We start from the raw sequence: 23,008 nt of genomic DNA, 5'->3' as shown, positions 1-23,008 counted from the left end.
GCTTCAGAGCCTCTTCAAACACACTGGTTTCTTCCCCAGGACCATTCTCAATGTCATTTTTTATAAAGAAAATGTTGAGATTTGCAATTATTAATTGAAATGGTCTTAGCTCCTGGTCTGAAATGCTTGGTTGAAAACAACTTCCTTTTGTATAAAATCCTTCATCTGACCCATCTTTCCACCATCTGAGGCCATGTTTTAAAAAACCTGGATAACAGCATAGGTGGACATGAGGTGGTGAGGGGCGTCAGGTGACTGGCCCTCTCTGGCAGGGTCCTCGGGTTGCAGGCTAAGCCCAGGGTGGAGAGGGTCAGTCTCCACACTCCCTCCTGGGACTTACTGCTGATTCTGGAAAAACTACTCTATCCTCCCTCCATACTGGCTGCCTCGTCTGTAAAATGAGATAACAATGACTTACCTCATAGGAACTAATTAATGGCTGCAAACTGCAGGTGGAAAACACACTGAGTTAAGTGCTGGGTGTGTTTGTGGACGTTGCTCAGAGAAGGGGCCCCCTAGTATATGGAAAGTAGCAGCATTCCCTGGTGTGAGATGAAAACATCACACTGAGGAGTCCTGTTTGTGGATCTTGATTTTATCATCACAGAACCCCCGAGTCAAGGTTGGGACTGTTAACTGAGTGAATGTGGCAAGGTGGGAAGAGCAGAGTACAGCTGAGAGGGTGCTGAAGCTGGAGGAGCAACACTCGCCAGCTGGGACTTGGAGACATTGTTAGCCTCCTCTGTCTCAGCTGCTTCGTATGTCAAAAAGGGACAGCAGTGTCACAGAAGAATGTGAGACTGAAGGACACAACGCCGTAAAAGTTCAAGTCTGGAGCCAGCGGATTTTATGTCCAGTGGATGTTGGATATCTTGCTCCTCTTCCTCTGGTTCTCTGGGGTGTGGTTCAAAGAGTAACTTCCATGTAGGAGAAACTTTGTATTTAAACTCAGACTCATCAATAAAGCCACCATAATGGAGTCAGATCTTACTAGAAGCAGAAGAGCAATACAAGCCTCCCTTTGTGGACAATAAGTGGGGCTTTTGTTTTACATCATCCAACATACTGAATTCTGGTTCAGTACTGTCAGTTCATTCTCACTGATCTGTGTAACTCATGGTATCTCAAGGCCTCCGGTTCCTCATCTTTAAAGCAGGTTTGATTTTGGTGTACAGTACTGTCAGAGAATAGAGGGTTAGAACTTCTCTTAAGAAAATGGGATAGTGCAGCTCAATTCACAATAGTTAGATTGTGGAACCAACCTAGATGCCCTTCAGCGGATGAACGGACAAAGAAACTGTGGTATATACACACAATGGAATATTTTTCAGCCATAAAGAAGAACAATATTATGGCATTTGCAAATAAACGGATGAAACTGGAGAATATCATGCTAAGTGAAATAAGCCAATCCCCAAAAAACAAAGGCTGAATGTTCTCCCTGAAGAGTGGAGAATGATATATAATGGGGGTGGGGGGTGTGGGGAGTGAGAGAAGAATGGAGGAACTTTAGATTATGTAGAAGGAAATAAGAAGGAGCAGGGTATGAAAAATGGTGGAATGAGACAGACATCATTACTCTATGTACATATATGATTACACGAATGGAATGAATCTGCATTGTGAACAACCATGAAACGAAATGATGTACCCCATTTGTGTACAATGACTCAAAATGCAGTCTGTAAAAAATTTAAAAATAAATAATTAAATTTAAAAAAAAACATAGAAAAATATTTCATAAGGGGTTGACAACTGTTCACTCATGTCTTAAAGGCATGTGACTTTCAGATGACCTTGGTGTTTTCTGAAACACCTACTGGTTTCATTATCATATGTTTATAAATAAAGTCAGAAGGAATTTGAAAAAAAAATGGGATAGTGAACTGTTATTTCTTCTGTCTTTTAGAAATCACCTTAAACATCAAAGATATTGAGAAAAAAATAAGCTCGGCCTTTGGTGAAATCAGGTTTCATTTGAAACCCTGACTGGCAAAATATCAGGAAGGGTTGCCATATGCCGCTGGATTCAATGAGGCTATGCAAAAGGAGACAGTGGACACACGGGGGAGCAAATCTCAGCTATGAGGGAGAGTGCGGTTCTCCAATCAAGTCACACCAACAGGAATCATACAGAAACATTTTTGTTGAAGAATATATGTTCCTGAGGTTCCAGGAGGAGAGAGGTTCCAAGATGCAAGCTGCGTTGTAACTGCCCATCTCTATCTATCTCTATCTCTATCTCTCTCTTTCTCTCCCTCTGTCTTGCCCTCCCTCCCTCCCTCGGTCATAAGGAGCTTCTGTGTTAAGCAGGAAGAATTTGCTTTGAAACAATGCCCTATCTTCAACTATCCCACAGCTCTAGGTCTAGAAAAAACTCATATTATTCAAAGGTAAGAAGTAGGAAAAAAACAAAAGAATAGTATAAGATCTATAAAACATACAAATAAAAGTGAGAAAAGGAACAAGACAAACACATGATAAATGAAGAATACGCACTGAACAGATGAAAATGGCAAAAATTCATAACAGAATACATTCAAAGGCAAAGTTGCAGAACAACCAACCTGTGCATCAGAGTGTTACAAGTGTCTAGGGTACCGTGGTAAAAGCAACAAAGGTGATGAGACCTGAGTTGACAGAGGTCAATGGTGAGGTGGAAGAGAAAAATGAAAATATCAATGAAATGACTGAAGAACTGCAGGGAGGACAAAGATGGTCACCCAGGAATGGAAAAAACAGCATGAGACCTGGGAATGGGATTGAGTATGCAAGCAAAACAATTGGGAATTAATAATTACAAAGGATTCAGGAGAAAACAGTTTTATGAACTAGACAAAGGACACATAAACAGAACTAAAACTTGTAAAGAGGACAATATAATCAATTTTAAAAGAATTGGGGTATAATTTAAGTAAATTTCCAGAAACAGAAGTCTAAAGGGGAACACAGTGATATCTAGGAAAAACAAATGATCTTCAAAGTAAAGAATTCCTTGAGCACCAAAAGAAAAGATCAAATTATGTCTGTGTGGCTTCAGACTCCTACATATGAATAGACCATTTCAGAAGACTTCAGAGCAAAGACTACGACATATTAAGTGAAAGAAAGTGTGACCTCCCCCACCCAAATTTTACAACTATCAAATTTAAATTAGATTTCAGACATACAATAAGTCACAGATTCTAGTTCCAATGAACCCTCCTCTAGAATACTGTTTTGTAGTTTATTATTTATTTTTATTGCTACCTATAATAAATATATTCCACTTTACATGGAGTTCAGTAATATGCACTATCTATATGTACATTCCTACAGATTTCAAGGAGATCCACGAAATATTTAATATTACTATGAAAGGTACATAGTTATTTTCCTTCCATCCCATTATTCTCTAATTCATTTCTTTAAATGCACCGATTGTGATGGACTAAGTAGATACTATAACCCCACTAGTAGATGACAGACAGCCTGAAGTTTGAAAAAGACTAGACTAGGGCTGGGGATGTAGCTTGGTGGTATAGCACGGCACTTGCCCAGTATGTACAAGGGCCAGGGTTCAATCCCCAGCACTGGGAAAAAAGAAAAAGACAAACTCCAGTCAGCTAAGAGATGAGGACAGTGTCATTTAAGACAGAGAAGTCAAATTACACAGGGTTGAATATATTTAAAACTATTTAAACAACTAAAGTTTTATAGTAGAAAAACCATAAATGTAAAAAAAATTATAGCATTAGCAATTATTATCAATTAATCTAATTATTAAAATAATTTCTAAATATTCAGAATTTCTAAAGCTATTCAGAAGAGCTTTGAACATTTCTTTTGTTATTACCAGGAGGTAAGGGTTTGGCCTTTGGTCTTCTGAAAAGCGATCAAATTTTCATCATCAATAGGTCACATTTCTTTACATCTAGAAATGCTCATGTTCTCGGAAGCATGTGAATACACACATCTCGTCGGGTACCAGCAAGGTGAAGTGGCCGGGACAGTGCTGTAGTCCCTGCACTGCAGACTTGTATCCAAGGCCACTGCCTGCTGAAGGTCTCTTGACCTCTTTAACCAGGGGCTCCTAGGACTCGGGATTCTACCTGGTCATTTCACAGATAGATAAAATGGCACATCCATCAAACCGTGAGAACAATGGAACTCTGAAAGCTTCAATTAGGTCTGCTACACCCAGGAAGAGGATGATGGGCACGCACCCCTTGTTACAGGCTGCATGGTGTGGTGACCTCCTCCTCTCAGAATCATGCTGGAGCACTAAACCCTGGTACCTCAGAATGTGACTGCACTTGGAGACAGGTCCTTAAGGAGGTGAGTTAAATGAGGTATTTAGGGTGGGCCATGATCCAGTATAACTTATAAGAGATTTTAAGAAGAGGAAAGACCATGCACAGAGGAAAGCCTATGAGAAGACAGCCATCTACGAGCCAAGGACAGAGGCCTCAGAAGAAACCAGTACTGCTGATGGCTTGCCCCTGGATGCCCAGCCTCCAGAACTTTGAGAAAATAAGTCCCCAAGGTTAAAGCCGGCCAGCCTGTACTACTTCTTTAGGGCAGCCCAGCAGACTAACATACCCTCCAGCTTTATGTGTTTACGAAGTACATTTCTCTAGGTGTTCATGGATCATGTCTCTAAGGGCCAGTCAAGAGTGATTCAGCTGGCCCGCACCAACGCTTTCAGAAACGCAACTACGTGCTCAAGAATACGTGACTTGGAAGCACCTTTACCCAGATGCTGAGTTTTCTTTTCAAACCAATGACTCCTAATGTGTGAGAGTGAAAAGCTTGTTGATTTAGACTAATCCGCACAGTGTTACAGTTCTGAATGATGCATTGATATTTGATCTTGTACATTTAAAAGGCTACACTCTGACAGCTTGTTCTCCTAAGAGGAGAAATAACGTCAAGAAGATATTCAGCAGGGGTGGGAATCAAGATCTGTATTTCCCTTTGTCTTTATGTAGAAGTGACCTGGGCCAGTGATGGGCAGGCCTGAGATCCAAGAGGGATGTTCTGCCCCTGTGTGATCCTGGGTGACCGGCCCCACCTTGCACACCCAGGGAAATACGAAAGTGTGTTTTCAGACTCCATGCAGAACGCAGAGGCTGGTACAGGGCGGGGGCCTCACACAGCAGGGCGCACTGTGCTCTCCACTGACCCATCAGTGCCTCATGAGGGCCCTTGACTCCAACCAAGTGCCACAGAAAAGGAACCGCCTTGGGGAGCAGGTGGGATCCTGTACAAGAGAACTCTGTAAACTATGTAAAATAAATCATACAGAACTACATGAATGTAAATTCCATTAATAATGTTGAAGCAGATAAAAGAATCAAAAGAGATTTCTAATTTTGTGACTCTATATATACTATACTTGAATTAAAATGCAGATAGAAGGAAAACATTTCTAACTTGGTGTCTGCTACAAACTAGGGTAACACGCGTCATTTTATATGTTGGGGGCTATTTCCTTATCTTTAAAATAAGGGTGTTGAACTGTATTATCTCATGATCTAGATTTACCCCCAAATTTCATGATCTCTCTCTCATTACTCAATGCCTTGATGGTATAATGGTAACACACTTTTAAAAGGGGGGTTTTGACACATAGATGGGGGTGGGTACATCTCTCTGATGTGAAATGCTTGAGGTGGCAAAGAACACAAGAGGTTTGAGTTTCCTGGCTGTTTTGTGACTAGATTACATAGGGAATCTCAAATGAGTGGTTGGGTCTTATAGGGGAAACTTGGACTAGCAGAAGCTCTAGAAGATGGAAGTCCTCTGGATAATTCCTGCCTAGAAAAGTCTACTGCTCCAAATGCAGCTTCCCGCCTTGGGCGGCGGCCATGTAAGTCCTTATGAAAGCTCAGCGCACAGACACCCTCTCCCTGAGTCTAGGCCTTGAACCCCAACCTTGCCATTATTCAGCCAGCTCTGTGGTCCTGGCAATTTCCCTCCCCTCGCTGAGCCCTGGCCTCTTATACAGTCATAATGACACTGTGCTCTATCCTAGCACAGTGTGTCCCACGCCACAAGTGCCAAAGTGTCACCCTCATCAGTGGCTCAACATACGCACCAAACAGCTCTGCTCTTCTCTGTTCTTTGGTTTATAATGCCCACAACTAGTGGCATGCCTAGCATAATGTTTTGGCAAGGACAGTGGACGTCCCTCCACCTCCCTCCTTCCACCAACCCAAAACCACCTTCCGGAATTATTAGAGAGAATTATGAGTGGCTGTGTGACATGGCTAAGTCCTTAAACCAAAGTGCAGTAGCCCATCTGTAGAAGAAGATGATACTGCATGACTGCTGTTTTCACGTCGCCATGTAACCCAAATGCCTTTAATACTCTATAAACCTTTGAGCACTATTCAGACTGTAGCTTTAAGGTCTGATGAATTTCTGATTTGTCCCGACAATTTTCTCTTCTAAAAGGTAGAAGCATAAAGGGGTCTTTAGACCCACTTTTAACAAAGAATTAGGGAGAAACTTGGGGAGAAAGTGCCAGTAGGGGTTTTCTTGACAAATCATAAAACAAAGAACAAAAGCCATCGACTTGTTTCTCTGGTCCATCTTTCTAGAACAAATGAACAATATGCCACATTTCCCCTCAAATTCTCAAATCTCTTGGATGTACCTTGATAGAATCTGCAAGCACCTCAAATGTCCTCAGCACACATTAAGAATGAAATGCAGTGGGTCTGCAAAATGAGATTTCTGTTTGGTAAGAATCAGAACCCACAGACTACGTGGGGAAAAAGTTCAGTCTACAGCTGTCCCCATCAGGCACACCTGCTGGCACGGGTGTGTACACCCCCTGGCCCCCAATGCTTCTGTCAAGTCTCCCAGACCCGACTTCAACCCAGGACGTGTTGAAGCTTTGTCTCTGGAGGCTTATAATTGAAAGGGGGCACACAGTGCTCGTTACCAGACCCATGGTGCCAAACTGTGAGGGACGGACTGGTGAGACAAACTTTAATTACAGCTCCTCGGGGCACGCTCACCTGTCTTGCTGTTTCGGTGAGGGCAGCGGCTTCTCCTTGGCCCAGCTGCTGCACCATCTTGTAAAATAGGCTCTCTTTATTTTGCAGCAAAACATATGGCTCATCATATTCTTTCAGTCTTCCTGAATCCAAAACCTGGTAATCAGCAGAAAGAAGCCCATTGAAACACAATGTTTTGCAGCAACATATTATAACTCAGACAATATTTCGGAAAGGGGCAGGAGAAGGAGAACACAGAGAATCTATTTGGGTGGTAGGCCTGGAGGGTGTTTAAATGGTTTGATTACCCTGTTTTACGAAGCAAACAAAGGCCTAACCTGACCTTTTATTATAATAATGTTATAGGAAAGGGAGAAAATGAAAGTTCTAGACTATGATTATAGGCACTCAGCAGTCCTGTGGCATTTTATATTCTGCCAAGGGCATTTGGGGTTGTTATTATTAGTTAGTGCTTTTAAAATGGGTAACTTCTTGATTGAAGAAAATCAAACTCAATTTATCTAAAACACAAAGTAATGTCAGGAAACCGGACAGCAGTGACCTGACAGCAAATAAGCTGCCTAGCGGGTTTGATAAAATCTGCGCAACAGCTGGAAGGGAAGTAAACGCTTGTGGAATTTCTTTAGGGGCCAACACCGTTGTCTGCTGGGAAGAGGGGCTAAACCCCTGTTGGTGAGGTTAAGGTGCACTGTGAAGTCACCTCTGCTGTAGTTTATTATTCTGAGAGCAAAAGACTGGCCAAAAGAGCTGCTACCTAAGCAGCTTTAGCATAATTGCTCTGCACAGAAGAAATCTCTAGAAATCCAATTTTCTCTTTGGATAAGACTAAAGAAGCAATTAAGAAACTGAGCTCAAAATTCCAGTGATCACGGCCACGCAGCACACGGGGGCAGCCCAATCTGAATTGCCGAGGGTCCGGAGATCTGTTTTCACAATTACCTTTCCTTGCTTCTGTCTCTCTCTTTCTTCAGCTGCCTGCCTTTTAGCCGTTTTATTGCTCATTAATATGTCCACTGGAAATTGAAAGGGAGAGGAGGGGGCTCTTAGCTGTGCATTTCTTCTTATTAGTGGCTTTGGTTAATGGTTTCAGAGAGAAGAAAGAGTCTGAGACAATTGGCCCAAATGACGCACCTAGCAAAACCGTTCTGATGTTAAGTGGTACTTAGTTCTTCATTTAGGCCGTGTTTAGGGTAAATTTATCTGAAGAGAATAGGCAGAAATTCTAAGCAGGACACAGGTTGTTTTTCCACATCTAGATATTGCAGTTAATGCTGGCATTTAATCGGAAACATTTATTAAGTCTCACAAAGGGCATTTTCCTGTTAATCTTTTGTTTACTACCGTGAATCACTGCTAAGGGCAGCTTTCTCAAAGAGTTCAAAAATAATTGAATCTGTCACATCCACATAATAATTAAAATGTCCTATAATTTGGCATGCCAATTTAGATGCCCCGAATGTGTAATTTTACTTAAGCATAGCATTACAGTGCATCTTCACTCTTCCTGACGTTGAAGAAAGGGGGAAAAATGCAATTTTAAAATACAGATCTCTCCCGTGCCAAAGTAAATGAGTGAATCTAATTACTCGACAAAATGATGAACTTTCTATTCTGCAAAAGCAATAAGCAAACTTTTAAAAAGCACCACTTCAGAGGTGGGGAGGGTGCTCCTGACTATGAAGACAGCACATCATTTTTAATGGAAAGGAAGTACTGTACTATTCTGCTCCTGACCACCTTCCTACCAAATTTATTCAGGTTTGAAATAATTGTATCCTTTCTACCCTCCCTGGGATGCTGTAAATGTATGAATGCTTCTTAGGGAACAGTTCTCAGAATTGACCATAATCTAAAATGAGATAGCCCCCCAGCAAAAAAAAAAAAAAAAAAAAAAACAAACCCGAAAAACAACAAAAACCCCCAATGCTCTCAAACAACAAGAGGATTAACAATAGAAGTGTCAAAAATGTTATATGTATTGTGAGCATTAACAGTTTAATGACCGTATTTTGTTGGGACAATTTTAAATTTTGGGTATAATAGAACTGTGATAACTTGTTATAATGGTTGACAATTTACTAGAACTGAGAGAGAGAGAGAGAGAGAGAGAGAGAGAGAGAGAGAGAGAGCGCACACTCACCACATATCAGGAATTGAACCCAGGGCCCGGCACATGCTAAGCACACGCTAAGCACACTCTTATGCTATCGAAATCCAGTATTCCTGAATACTTTTTTATATACACTAAAACAAAATACAGGGATGGGCGTGTAGCTTAGTCCTGGGTTTAATCTCAAGCACCAAGCAAAAAACACAGTATCCTCGTATGCCTGAATTATTACAGCCCTAAAGAGGTGAATAAACTAGTTTTGAGAGATGGCATGCTGACAGGCCCTCATACATACATACAATATAGCAAAGAATATGGTCATCATAAGATCAATGAAATCGCCTCCTAACAAAAAGAGCAGTTTTTGAACTTGAAAAGGAAAATTAAAGTGGCTATGGGGTGTACATTCACTGTATTTAAAGCCAACACTGTTAACTCTCAAAATAGATTAGACAAATAAGGTAGGTAATTTCTTCCTTCCTTCCATCCGAGATCAAGTGAGTACCTATTACCAAAGTGCTGTTTTAGAAATGGAGACGCAAAAGCAAGCAAGGCCCAGTCTGTTAAGCTCCTTACAGCGGCAGGAGAAGACTGAGATGCAGAGAAGCTGCACAGCTTGGCCCAGGCTGCACAATCAGTAGGTGGCAGAGCTGGGGCCCAAGGCAAGGTTTCAGCGCGTTTTCCTCTTCGTGTGAGTTCCCAGAGAAAGATGCTATTAGTATACTTAACATCAAGTAAAATAATAGCAGAGATAAATTTTAAACATTTAATTTTGGAAGATACTCTGCCATTTGAACAATATATTAGCTTTACATAATTTAAGAAAATATGTCTGTAAACACAAGTGTGTCCTCTGTATACTTTCCAAACAATTTTATTTGACTCAGGACGTAAATCACTTAGTGTATACCTGGGACACACTCGCAGAAGAAGAAAATCAATTTTCCTAACTTTTGATGAAGAACAAGTAACACATATTCAAAACACTTTGGAGGAAAATTTCAGTGACCTTCCATTAATTCCTGTATTTACCAGGTTTCCATCTATTGCACACTTGCTACATCTGTCCTTCTATTGGATGGTGTGGGACAACAGAGCCAGGAGAGTCCCAGCCCTGCCTTTAGGGAGCCTATGCTGACGAGCAGCAAAATTACTCAAGAGACTCTCATGCAAGGAAAAACAGCAAGACAGGCAGGAGATGAAGCAGCGAAGAGATGCCTGGGGTGGGATCTCTACAGAAAAGCCTCAGGGAGGAGAAGGCAGCACACTGGGCTGGTAATAAACAGAACGTGGACACACAGACACTGGCGTGGAAGGACAGTGGTCACTGCCAGACACAAAACAACATGGCCTCAGAGGTCTGGAGGTGTGAAAGTCACCTCCTCCAGGGCAGAAGGCTGGCAGACGTGGCTCCCCTTGGTCACTACTGCATCCTGAGGGCCTGGCATTGCACTTGACTAGCACTGGGCGCCCAGTGCACACCAGCTGAAGGATAAACACAAAGGAAGCAAAACGCACGGCTGGGTGACCGTCCATGGTACATGACCATTCAAGGTATGGAGTCCAGGAGACTGCAGGGTGAGAACAGGAGGGAAGGAGTGTGGCTGGCATTGGGATCAGGTACAGCAGGGGCATGGGGGTTGTAGGATCAGAGATAAGGACATGGAGAACCACACACTGTAAGTTGACGGCCCTGGGGTAGGAGAGAAGAGAAGTAGGGAAGAGACAGAGCAGGGATGAGGGCAGAGGGTGGAGACTCGATTTATGTTAAATATTAGAAGACAGAGAACAAGGGATAGTCACTACTGAAAGAGTCAACCTGAAGGCCAGGAATAAATTTTTAACCACTTACCATTTACATTTACTGATTTGGTCAAAGAGTCTAGAATCTTCCAGAACAAGGAACCATAAAGCAACTCTGAATTTTCTTTGGGCATAGAAAAGCAGACTTAATTTTCAGTTTTTATCATAACACCTTTCATCTATAAGAAAAGGTTCCTAAAATCTCGTGCTGGATTCCCATCCTTTCTGTACCCAAGCAAACTAAACAAAACTATGAATTAGCATTGGTGTGGCAGCTACCCGACCCCTCGTCCCAGGATCTCTCCAGGAATGCCAACCTCAAATTGCTTGCTGCTGTCTAGTAGGTAGAAGAAAAACATTCTATCAGATGCGTCAGTCAGTTACATAAGCTCAATGAAGATGTAGTTATCAGGCCTACAGATCTGCAGATAGTTCAGGTAGCTGTCCTAGATAGAAAAACTAGATGGACCCATTGCAAAATAATTTAATCCACTTTAATGGGTAGGATGCCGTCACAACAGTGGGGTGTGCTCAGGGAGAGGTGAGGGGCAGGACAGGATGCAGGCAAAGGCTGACCACGGGGAAGCTTTTGATATGGCAAGAGGCAATAAAAGGGATCCTTCTCAGGGACAAACAGAGAGGGGAGGATCAGCCCTGTAGAGCTCAGCTTTGGGCTGCCAGGAGACAAAGGGGCATAGGGACAGTCATAGACTTAGAAATGGGCTTCATTGGCAAAATGGGTACCTGTGATTTTTCTGTGACTAGACACTGTGGCTTTGGCACTTGCCTAACCTGGGGAAGGTGGAGGCTAAGCCATGGTGACCTACCTGCCACCCCCCAAAGCTCCTACTGTCCCTTGAATCCCCTCTCTCATATTTCTTCTCCCAGAGTTTGTGCTTCTACTTTCGAGGTAGTTATTTTCCCCCCACTAAACACTTGAATCAAATCATTCAGCAGATGTTTGAAGGAGTATTTTTAAAAAATTCTGAAATGTTCTCACTGTGGTCATGTAAACCTATCAAACCAAAGTCCCACGGAGGCGAAAAACAGAATTTCAATAAAATTCAAGCCAGCTGCAAGTTGTGCTTTTCCACCTGGGTGTGTTACTGAAGTTACTAGTTTTGTTTTCTCCAAGAAAAAAAATGAAGAAAGATTTAAGTTCAGAAAGACGATCCAGCCCTGAGATGGCCCTGTAAGTCGCGATCCCAGTTTCTGAGTCGTGGTTTGGATTCTCCATAAGTAATTCCCTCACGTTTGACACAGGCAACAGCAACACCTGAAGATCCTCTTCACCTCTGCTCATCTACCAGGAGAACCCAGAGTGGTAAGGACTGGGATGTGCAGGCCTGGAGGGAAAGCCTGCCACTGGCTGGGAAGAAAACGGATTACCAGTAACCAGCGAATCCTGAGCACTCCAGGGGAGCCGCCTTGGCGCAGACAGTGTGGAATATTTAGGAGAAAGCAGCTTGCTAATTTGCCTGTCTTGCTCCACTGTTTTGCGGCAAGTGAGCAAATGAGGAAGATTAAATTAGCTGCCATAACGACTACGCCATGTTTAATAAAGTTAAAATGGAGAGAACATCTTTATAAAATAGAATTCTAAGCCTAACACATTAATGGCGCTTAATGAACCAAAACTGGGCAAATCCCTTTGGAGAGCCAACACATAAACAAAGCTATTAATTAGGTCACAGTTGTTTCCCAACAAGCCTTTTGTTTGATTTACTTACAGTAAACAAAACCATATCCATCCGTCTTTGTGGAAAAGTATTCACCAGTGCAACAAAATGTAATTATTACACCTTAAGCACTTGCAATTACACGACTTCATGATGACATTGCTGTTGGTTATGCCCTTCATTAGCATCCGTCACTTCCCTAGCTACTCCCCAAGTCTGGCCGCTGGCCTCTGGACCATTAGGCTTTGTGGCTGATTGACTTGTCTTTATGTCCTTGATGCATTCAGAATAACAGAACAGAAGACTGCTTGTTTTCTGGAAAGGCAATAGGTATTTCTAAAGCAAACAAGAAAAAATGCTTCAAAAGTCAAAGGTTTAAGATTATTGGTGGCCACAGTATGAATCTTGAATGTTCTCCCAAAATCCATGTGTTGAAGGTTTGGTACCCAGAGTGGTGCTATTGGGAGGTGGTGGAACCTTTAAGAGGTGGGGTCTAATGGGAGGCTTTTAGATCATTGGGGATGTACCCATGAAGGGACTGTGAGACCCTGCTGGCTGCCTTGCTCTTTTGCTGGTCATGTGGTAAGCAGTCCTGTTCTACCACACATTCTCATCATGACGTGCTACCTGGCCACAGGCCCCAATGATCACTGACTGAAACCTTCAAAACTATAAGCCAGAATAAACTTTTTCTCTTTATAAGCTGATTATCTCAGATGCCTTGTCATGGTAATGGAAAGCTGACTGACATATTGGTGTTCTGTTCAATTGAAAGCCAGCTGATGAACAAGCTCTAGAATCTAACAGAAGGTTTCACCCTGGGGTGGATAGAACACAGAGGTCAATTCCCCTTCTGTGAAGCTATGAAATGCACGTCTCTTGGGTTCCTTGAGGTCAAATCCTGCCATTTCCTATGAAGGGAGTCAGCAATAGCAACCAGTTTAATTGACCACATTGACATCTCCTGGTAGGACCTTATGGGATCTCATATGACACTTAGACGATCTTGTGGCCAGGGAACCCTAACACTGGAGCTAGAAGAGGGAGCCCAACACAAACAAGGCAATTAATTAGGTCACAAAACAAAGTTATTAATCAGCTCATGGTGAAATGCATGGTTATCTCAGTGGGTCACACATGCTCAAAGAGAACTTGTGTCTAAGCGACCTCTCCCAGGGTCTTCCCCATTCATTCATCCAGGTGCTCAGGCCCCAACACAAAAACCACTGCTGACTCCTCTCTCTCCCCTCCTAAGCCACATTCAATCTATCACAGCCCTATTTTGCTATTTACCCCAATCCCTTCATTTCACCACCTCCACTGCTAGCGCCTTAGTCAAAATCACCAACACCTGGAGGGGAAGAGAGGGCACAACTGTCAGAGGGAGAGAGAATACTCATCTAAGGAACTGACAGACAATCATTGTGGCTAAACCTATAATGGAAAGAGGGCGAGCAGACTGGGAGAAGGCTGGAAAGGGAGGGAGGGGCCAGGTATACACTGCTTCATAAACACATTAAGGATTTAGAGAGACACTGACCACAAGAGAAAAAAATGAGGTTCTTAAAACTTAACAGGAGATAGTAGTAAGTAAAGCGTTCAACACACAGACACGTTTTGATACCAACAAAAGGCTATTGGTTAAATGGAAATGCATGAACTAGACCTTCAAGTCTGTAGTCAAATGCTTTGACAAGATTTAGGAGCGATCAGCAGACTATTCTGTCAGATTCTGTCCTTCCTTGTTATATCACTAACCACTCAAATTCCATCTGCCCCAGGCAGTTTTCTTGAGCCTGTAGGGACCAGCTCAAAGTAGATTCTAGGTTTCTTTTGTCCCTTGCTGTCTATCCCTGAGTAGCAAACCCACTTCATTTAACTTCTTGCCCCTGAGTGTGTTCTGTTTCACTGGACACAAGCATAGGTAACTCTGCAGCCAGGGATGTACCTATACCGGGCAGGTGTTTGGATTCCTGTGCCTGGTGGTTGGCATGGTGATGACCTCTGCTCTTCTCCGTGCAGTGGGAGTCCTCTGCTGGTGTTAGTGGACATGCCTCACAGAAAGGCTATTTTTCCATTTACCTTTGACGACCACAATTCCAGGAACATAAAAGGAAGAATGATGCTAAACAATGTTTCTGGGATCATTGACCATCTTGGAAAGGCACACAGTCATACACAGGAGTCTGCTGGAACAGCCTACATCCTGCTGCAAGGCTATGGTCTAGAAAGGGAGCCCCACTGCTTAAAGCCTAAAACATCCTTTTGGTTGGGACTGCCCCACTCTTGCTGGACAGCTCAGCAGAGCTCATTTCTGAACATGCCCTGCTGACAATGCTGACTGCTAGGTATTTTATCAACTGTCCCCACTAGTGATTCCTTCTGACAACGCATGTGAGGTAGGGTGGGAGATGATATCCCCAAACTGCCCAAGACATCAATATCCCTTTGAAATACTGATTTTATTTCCTTTGCACATATACCCAGAAGTGGGATTGCTTGATCCTATGGTAGTTCTATTTTTAGCCTTTGAAGGCACCAACTTACTGTCTTCCATGATAGCTGTGCTGATTTATATTCCCACCAACAGTGTACAAAATGTTTTGCTGAAAATGTTCTGCTCTGGCCCTTCTCACATACCCACCTCTGATGGCACATCTTATGAATGTCCAGACAGCTGAGAAACTGTACCCTTAGCCAACAACTTCCCAGTAGTGTAAATGAAAGGTTAAATTTTTTTCTAAGGGAATCCAAAAAGCTGCAACAACCGTGACACGAGAAAATGAAACTATCCCACCACTCTCTAGTATGAACCTTAGCATCATCAGCCATCTCTTAGATTTGGGATGTTTTCATTAATTGGCCACTGAAAAGAAAAGTGGCAACTCGAATACATTTTTAATACAAAAATTAATACTTTAATTTTAATTTAATATTAATAATTATTAATAATTAATAATTATTAATAATTTTAATTTAATGTTGATGATTTTAATACAAAAATTAATAGCAATGAATGTGTAGTTAGATACTTGAGTTACTGTCAAGAGTGAGAGAAAAAATTAACAGAAGATTAACTTATTGGGGGTTTCTATCAACTTTTAACAGGAGGGATAAATTGAAAAATTTAACGTAAATGGAAGCTTCTAGAATTCCATAGGGGAAGGACTCACCATTATCCTGTCACTGTCAATGATGGTGTTCAGTCTGTGCGCAATGGTGAGCACGGTACACTGAGCAAACTTCTCCCGGATTTTTTCCTGTATTAATTCATCAGTTCTGGAATCAAAGAAGTTAATTCTTGGGAAAAGTAGACTTATGACTTTAAAAGATCGTACAGTATTTTTAATAATGTTTCAACAATCAACATTGTAAGACCTGATCTTGTTCCTCAAAAACTAGGAGAGTCAAGTTGGAAATTTTATTGTTTTTCATGGAACAATGGAAAATATGCTCCCCTCCAAATTGCTTAAAACTATCAGAAGTGGGATTCAGGAATCTAGTTCACACAGGATGCCTCCAGGTGGAGGACCCCTTATCAGAAATGTTTAGAACCCAAAGCATCTGGGATTCTGGATTTTGGAACATGTGCATATACAAAATGAGGTACATAGCCTAAAGGTAACTTTGTATAAAATTTTTAATAACTCTGGTAAACAAAGTTTGTGTTTGTGTATTGCAGCCAAAGGGGGAAAGGTCTCCCCCCGGCCCCCACATAGCAACAGCAACAGTGAATAAACCGTGTGCTGTGTGCTTTCGTTTTGACTGAGATCTCCCACGTGAGCTCAGGTGTGAAATTTTCTACCTGTGTTGTCATGTCGGCTCTCAGAAAGGTTTGTTTTTGTTTTTTTATTTTTTTGGCAGTGCTGGGGATCAAACCAGGGCCTCATGCTTGCAAGGCAAGCACTCTACCAACTGAGCTGTCTCCCCAGCCCTTCTCAGAAAGGTTTGGATGTTGAAGCATTTCAGATTTTTTTATTAGAGTGCTCCACCTGTAACACTGTACCATAAGACACATCTTCTTTTCTTCTTCTGTTTTCCAGAATTAATGTTACCAAGATTTATTTTTGGAGAACTTAGACATATTTCTCAGCATCATCACGTTTCTCATTCATCACATTTAAAATTCAAATTCATCACTGTTCACATCCTTCACCCATAAAATACAATAAATAAATTAATATTTGATATTATGTGGACTTCAGCTCCGTACCGTGGGTCCACATTTGCAGTTGCTTCATCAATAATCAATATCCGATTTTTCTTCAAAATTGCCCTGGCAAGGCACACCAACTGTCTCTGTCCAACACTAAAATTGGATCCTGATTCTGCCAATTCAGTATCCATTTTACCAGGAAGATCTTCAATGGTTTCTTTAAGCTGTACCTGCAGATACAGAGAGAAGAATGGCATTTTCCTAAATTACCACAGAAGCAGGCAAGACTCTTAGATATTAGAACTTTGAAGTCCCTTCTCTCAGAAGGCAAGTCTTAAGTGTATAGCCACATGAGATGGCTATTAGAAAGATGGCTGAGTCAACTCAGAACAACTGTCTGACTTACAGAGAACAAACCTAAGGGGACCCAAGGTGCATCTCTGTCACCATCAATATGCACTACTTGTGCTGGATCATGAATTAACACTGCTGGTGCACATTTCATTTAAAAAATAGACTATGTGCTAAATAAAATTATTCTCCCGGTAAAACACAGCATGATAAAAATGTCCATCCTTAGAATTTAGTTTAAAGGTAAGTGCAGGAATTTATAGAGATGAAAAACCGAACAGCAGTTGGTTAGGGGCTCAAGGGCTAACTGTAAACGAAGGAACTTTTGAGGTGACAAAAATGTTCTCAAACTAGAATGCTGTGATGGTTGCAGAACTCTAAAAATTTACCAAAAGCACTGAATCATGCTAATAAAGGGAGCATGTTCTGGTATGTAAATTACACCTCAATGAAACTGGTAAAAAGAAATGATCTCAGTGCCCCTATCACCTGAACCACCTCCTGCCACATGACATTCACCTAGACCTGCCAGGAAGTCCCTCACAAGTCAAGTTCCTTCTCCCAACATACAGAATGTCTCTACAGAAAAAGTAAAATGGATCTTATGGTGGAGTCAAGTTTCCTAAAGGGGCATTTGCTTAGGACTCAGTACACAAAAAGGAAAATGGAAAGACAAAATCACTGCAGGAACTATGGTTCCCTGAAGATATACTCCTTAGGTATTTCACTATTGTGGAAGATTTTAACCACCTGGAAAAGTCAAAAAAAAAAAAAAAAAAAAAAAAAAAAAAAAGAATTCAAACAATGGGACACTTCAGGCCAGAGTCAGGAAACCTGGAGCCTATGCTGGGGAAGGTTCATTACCAAGTTTAAATCCTGAATTGCCAAAGCTGTTGCATGCATTTGCTTCACTCTCAGAAAGGCACTGCAGAGAATGGAAATCCATAAATGACAGGACACAGCATAACATCTTCTTACCCCCAGACCATGAAGTGTTCATACTAATCATCTTTGCAAAACTGTAGTTATAAGCTGATGGGAGATTATGTTGGACAGGGGTTCTGTTCAATGAATGTATGTTTTGAAGAAATTTTATAAAGGAGACCCAAACTCAAGACTACACTTGAGAGAGAAAGAAGGACAAAGGGTCAACACACCTCACATTCAGAGATGAGCAGATTGGTGAGTGATGGCCATGGAGCAGGTACGATGGCATTGTAAACAAAAGTACCAAGGGCAACGCCTCCCACAATGCTGGAGCGCTCTTATGAACGTGCTCTTGGAGTTGTGTTCATGATGGAAGTCTAACCACAAGAAGAGGGAATTCTGAGTTAAGATTGAATACAGTGCTGGTTCTTGGTACTAGCATGAGAGAGAGGGAAATACAGAAAATCTGAAGTGCAAGATTTGGATCCTGGTACAAGGTCCTGTACTGACAACGATAGAGCAGAAGGTACCAGCTCGGACAAGACCCCTGCATGACGAGGAAGAGAAGCTGCTGCATGTTGTTCTCATGAGAGATTCCTACCTGTGTGCTGCAACTTGTCAAAGGTTAATGGTGGCAGGGTTTATCAGCTGTATCTTCTGAGTGGTCATTAGGAACCCTGGTACATGCAGACAGGTCTTTCTCAAGACCAACAGCCAGATTTTAGAGAAATAATCTCACACTCTTCCCTGACGAAGGTGACATCTGGGCATATACTGAGTTTTTACTTTCCTTCAGGTTTCCATAGCTACCTGAAGAGGAGTGAGTTTTGAGGTGAGGGTCACTGAATGTGTCTTCCAGAAAACAATGTCACAATGTCTTCCAGGACAGTCTTCATTGATGGATCAGGGACAGTGGGGAGAAAGATGTGAATGTGAAGGTCCCCTGCAGTGCCATCATATGCTCAAGTTATCATTAGGTATTAGAAGGGAGAAAAGCACTATGGAGGCAGAAAACCTGTCTGATACTGGTATTACATCACTAATGAATTTCTTTTTCAAAATTTTAAAAATTTTATTTGTTCTAATTAGTTGTACACGCCAGTAGAATGCACGTATACATTTTGATAGATCATACATAAATGGAGTATAATCTCATTTTTCTGATCATACATATTGTAGGATCACATCGGTCATGCAGTCATACATGTACATGAGGTAATAATGTCTGTTTCACTCTACGATCATTCCTTCCCCCATGCCCCTTCCTCTCCCTTCACTCCCCTCTACTTAACATAAAGTAACTCTATTCTTCCCTATCCACTCCCCGTTATTGTGAATTAGCTTCCACATATAAGAGAAAATAATTGGCCTTTGGTTTTTTGGGTTTGGCTTATTTCACTTAGCATGATATTCTCTAACTCCATCCATTTACCAGCAAATGGCATAACTTCATTCTTCTTTAAAGCTGAGTATTATTCCACCATATGTATATAAGGTGGAATAAATAGATATCTCACACTTTCTTTATCCATTCAACTGTTGAAGGGCATCTAGGTTGGTCCCATAGTTTAGCTATGGTGGATTGAGCTGCTACAAACATTGATGTGGCTATGTCACTGTAGTGTGTTGCTTTTAAGTCCTTTGGGTATAAACTGAGGAGTGGGATAACTGGGTCAAATGGTGGGTGAATTCCTTGATTGAGATGAGTGTCAGGTTATATATAGGAGAATGTTCCAGTTCTCAGGAGTTACAAATTTAAGAGGAAATGGAAACCTAATGAAAATCTTGCTTCACTGTATCTATCAGTACCTGACTTTGTATCACATAAGCCCTGGCTTATTTTTTGTCTTCACAAGAATTTAAGTGCCAGGGGACTACTACAGAAGCTTCAAAATCCACAATGCCTGTGTAATGTGCTCTCAACCAGGATATCATAATACCATATAAATGTGGAAGACATTTTTTAAAAACTATCATTTCTGGAAACTGATCAAATAATACAGTATTCTAAACTACATATATTTGAGAGTTCGAATATTTCATATTTTTAAGCTTGGAAAAATAGTTCAAAAAACAATGAAAATACACTGAACTTATAAGACACCCCAGAAGCATCATCATGCCCACTGTCTGTCATCCGCTGTGTGCACTGTGGGCACCAGTGCCCCTCAAATTAGATTGACATGGGTGCCAGGGTCTGTGTGTGGAACTTTCTAACTTCACAAGAAGAAAAGCTGATATGGGCTGGGAAGAGAGGAGGACTGAAATTCAATCAACAGATGGAGAGGTGCTTTGACTAGAATAAAGGCAGTGGTAAATGAGACGAGGGGGAGCCCTTCACTGAACCCATGGCCCAGTGACTGGAGAGTGCAGAGGAAGCAAGAGCAGAAGGTCGGCTCCTGGGTGTGGGCGCGGCTGATGTTCAGATTTCTGTATCTGATTCCTGTACAACAAGACATACTTTCATCCTAACAGAGATATCAATGTTGAACGTAACTGGAGGATTTCTTTGCCCTTCTGACAAGACATACCCTACTCTCAATTGCCTATTCCAGTATTAAAGTTGTTTTATAACAGAAATAACAGGCTGCTCACTCCTTTTCAGAGTTCATCTGCTGAGACCCCCTGACCATTTTTAATACACTGTTTTCATCTTTGGTTGTTATTTCTACTTACGCAGCTGCCACAGCTTCTTAGATACCCCAGCTGGCACTAATTCTAATAAGATATCTTTAGTTCACAGCTACTTTTTAGTATTTAAGGCAACTTTCAATATATTTAAAAAATAACCAAGATGAAATGGGCAATGTTCCAAAGACTGTTTCTTTTCTGAAGGCCAAACCTACATTTCTGCCTCTGTTACTTCACTCTCCAAGGGAGAAGAGGGAGCAAGAAATAAGAGAACTCTTTTTTTTTTTTTTTAATTTCACCTTTTATTTTTACTTTAAGTTGTCAGATAACAATTGCGTGTTCTCTTAAGGAATCTCCATTGCCTACCCTGGTTTGGGTGTCCCTCTTCAACTGGCATTAGTCATAAACTAACCCAGCTTCCTGTGTGTTTTGCTCTTTGGTGCCGGGGATTGAGCCCAGGGCCGTGCACATGCTGAGAAGCTCCACCACTGAGCCACAGCCCCAGCTGTGTTCCTAGTCCACCTGGATGGGAGTTGCCAATGACACCAGGCCTCCTGTCCGCTGAAGAGCAGGATGGGTCGGTCACACTGCTCTGGTTTGGACATCATGGGAAAGAAGAAGGCTGTGGAGACCACAGAATATGATCCAGAAATTCAGAGGAACTTCAAAGATACTGGGTCTTGAAATCCTTTGCATGATATCCCTCCAAACACACGTACCATCATGTTTACAATCTAAGAAGGTACAGTTGTGAATTCACTATCAGAAGATGCTGAGGTCACAAGGACTCCAGGGGAAGAACCTCTGACTTCTCAGAATGACTCCAAGCTCCATAAACTTGTGGTCATGAAACTCTAATTATTTCCATGAAAGCTCCCAGGGCTTCACCTGCTATCACTACTAGGCCTTTCACCCTCTTCGGGAAGATTAAGGTATCTAAGTACACTAGAAAATTCTGAAAATTCAGAAAAAATTTTTTTTAAAAATCTCTCATTGTTTTAATAATCCTAAGTAAGTAATGTGATTAGTTTGGCGACAACATTTCTTAGATGTAGGTTTCAGATTACATACATGATTAAGAAGAGCTGGAATCAAATTACAGATACAATGCTGTGTTGTAATTTTTAGAAAATCTACCAAATCTTTCGCTTAAAAAAATGTATATGCTATAATAAAGAATTCTTAAAGAAAGACAAGGATGGGGTGGTTTCTCACTCCTAAGATCTCACTAAAGCACTGAGGTCAATTCCACAAGCAACCCGTGGATCCACTTGGAAGGCAGATCTGTCAAGTTACACATCAGTACACCTTTGTTATTCCTATTCACAGAACTCTCTGAATGCAGTTTAAACAAAGCAGACCTCGGTATTTTTTTTTTTTTTTTTTTTTTGGGTGCTGGGGTTCGAACCCAGGGCCTTGTGCTCACAAGGCAAGCACTCTACCGACTGAGCTATCTCCCCAGCCCCAGACCTCGGTATTATTATCTGCCACTTCCACTGCCTCATTTTGAGAATTCTGACAGGCTACTAAACTTTATTTTAATGAAGTAAGTGTAAGTTACAGTCAAGTTCACAGATGGCTTTGGATTGAACTGTCTCCCAATTAGTATTTCTTAACTGTTCATGTAACAATGTGTTTCTAAAGTAATTTCCCTATCTGAGAATCTTTAAAAAGAAATCTCAATCTGTGAAGCAAACCGAAAAATAATTTACTAGTAATTCCTGTTCTTTTAGGGCATCACAATATCACTGTTAAATGTGCCCTGTGAGATTCAAGAGCAGGGGATTGTTTTATCTTTCTCTACCATCTCTGATGGGTAACTGTCCTCCTAGCTCTTCTCTCCTAAATTTCACTACAGAAAGATTCACACACTTAAATGAAACCAGAGGCCAACTAATTCTCAAGTAGGAGATGGTGATGTAATCGACAGAATTTAGGGCAATAAAATCCCCACGGTCGCTGGAAAGCAGGGCGGATGTGTAAAGACTCGACACTGACGTGTCTTCAGAGGCAAGAATTACTGGCAGGAAGTTGTTGGGCCTCTAGAATTCAGAGTTAACTCCAAAAGGGTGATGAGGCCAAACACCAGTCAAAACGGTAACAACAAAGAGAAATTATTGTTGAAGTTGTGTTTTTTAAAAAGTGAAACCACACATCTCTGAAATGAAGAGATCAACCATTCAATACATATTCATTAAATGCTTAATTTTGAAAAGTAGAACACTAAGCTAGGTCCTATGAGGGATTAGAAATCAAAGATATGGTTTCTGCCATTAAGTAGCTTAGAATTAATTTGTAGAACTAGGGTGAACATGCAAAGTAATTACTGTTAAAATATGCAAAC

At 41.5% G+C, this 23,008-nt stretch overlaps 1 protein-coding gene across 7 annotated transcripts in view; it reads right to left on the bottom strand.

The window, feature by feature from the left end:
* Positions 1–23,008, bottom strand: part of Abcc4 (ATP binding cassette subfamily C member 4) — a 230,969-nt gene that overhangs the window by 3,294 nt on the left and 204,667 nt on the right. For 3 of the 7 annotated variants that reach the window (XM_047552591.1, XM_047552593.1, XM_047552595.1), the window contains 3 exons: positions 16,813–16,985; positions 15,773–15,878; positions 7,008–7,142 (listed from right to left, as the gene is read on the bottom strand). In XM_047552591.1, coding sequence (XP_047408547.1) covers positions 7,008–7,142; positions 15,773–15,878; positions 16,813–16,985 — 414 coding nt within the window. Of the gene's footprint in view, positions 1–7,004; positions 12,936–15,772; positions 15,879–16,812; positions 16,986–23,008 lie in introns of those variants that run through there. The other 4 variants (XR_007108738.1, XR_007108739.1, XM_047552592.1 and 1 more) reach the window with 4 other exon arrangements.

Source organism: Sciurus carolinensis, chromosome 5, assembly GCF_902686445.1.
Source record: "Sciurus carolinensis chromosome 5, mSciCar1.2, whole genome shotgun sequence".
Classification (NCBI taxonomy): Eukaryota; Metazoa; Chordata; class Mammalia; order Rodentia; family Sciuridae; genus Sciurus; species Sciurus carolinensis.
This window is presented reverse-complemented; position numbering and strand designations above follow the sequence as displayed.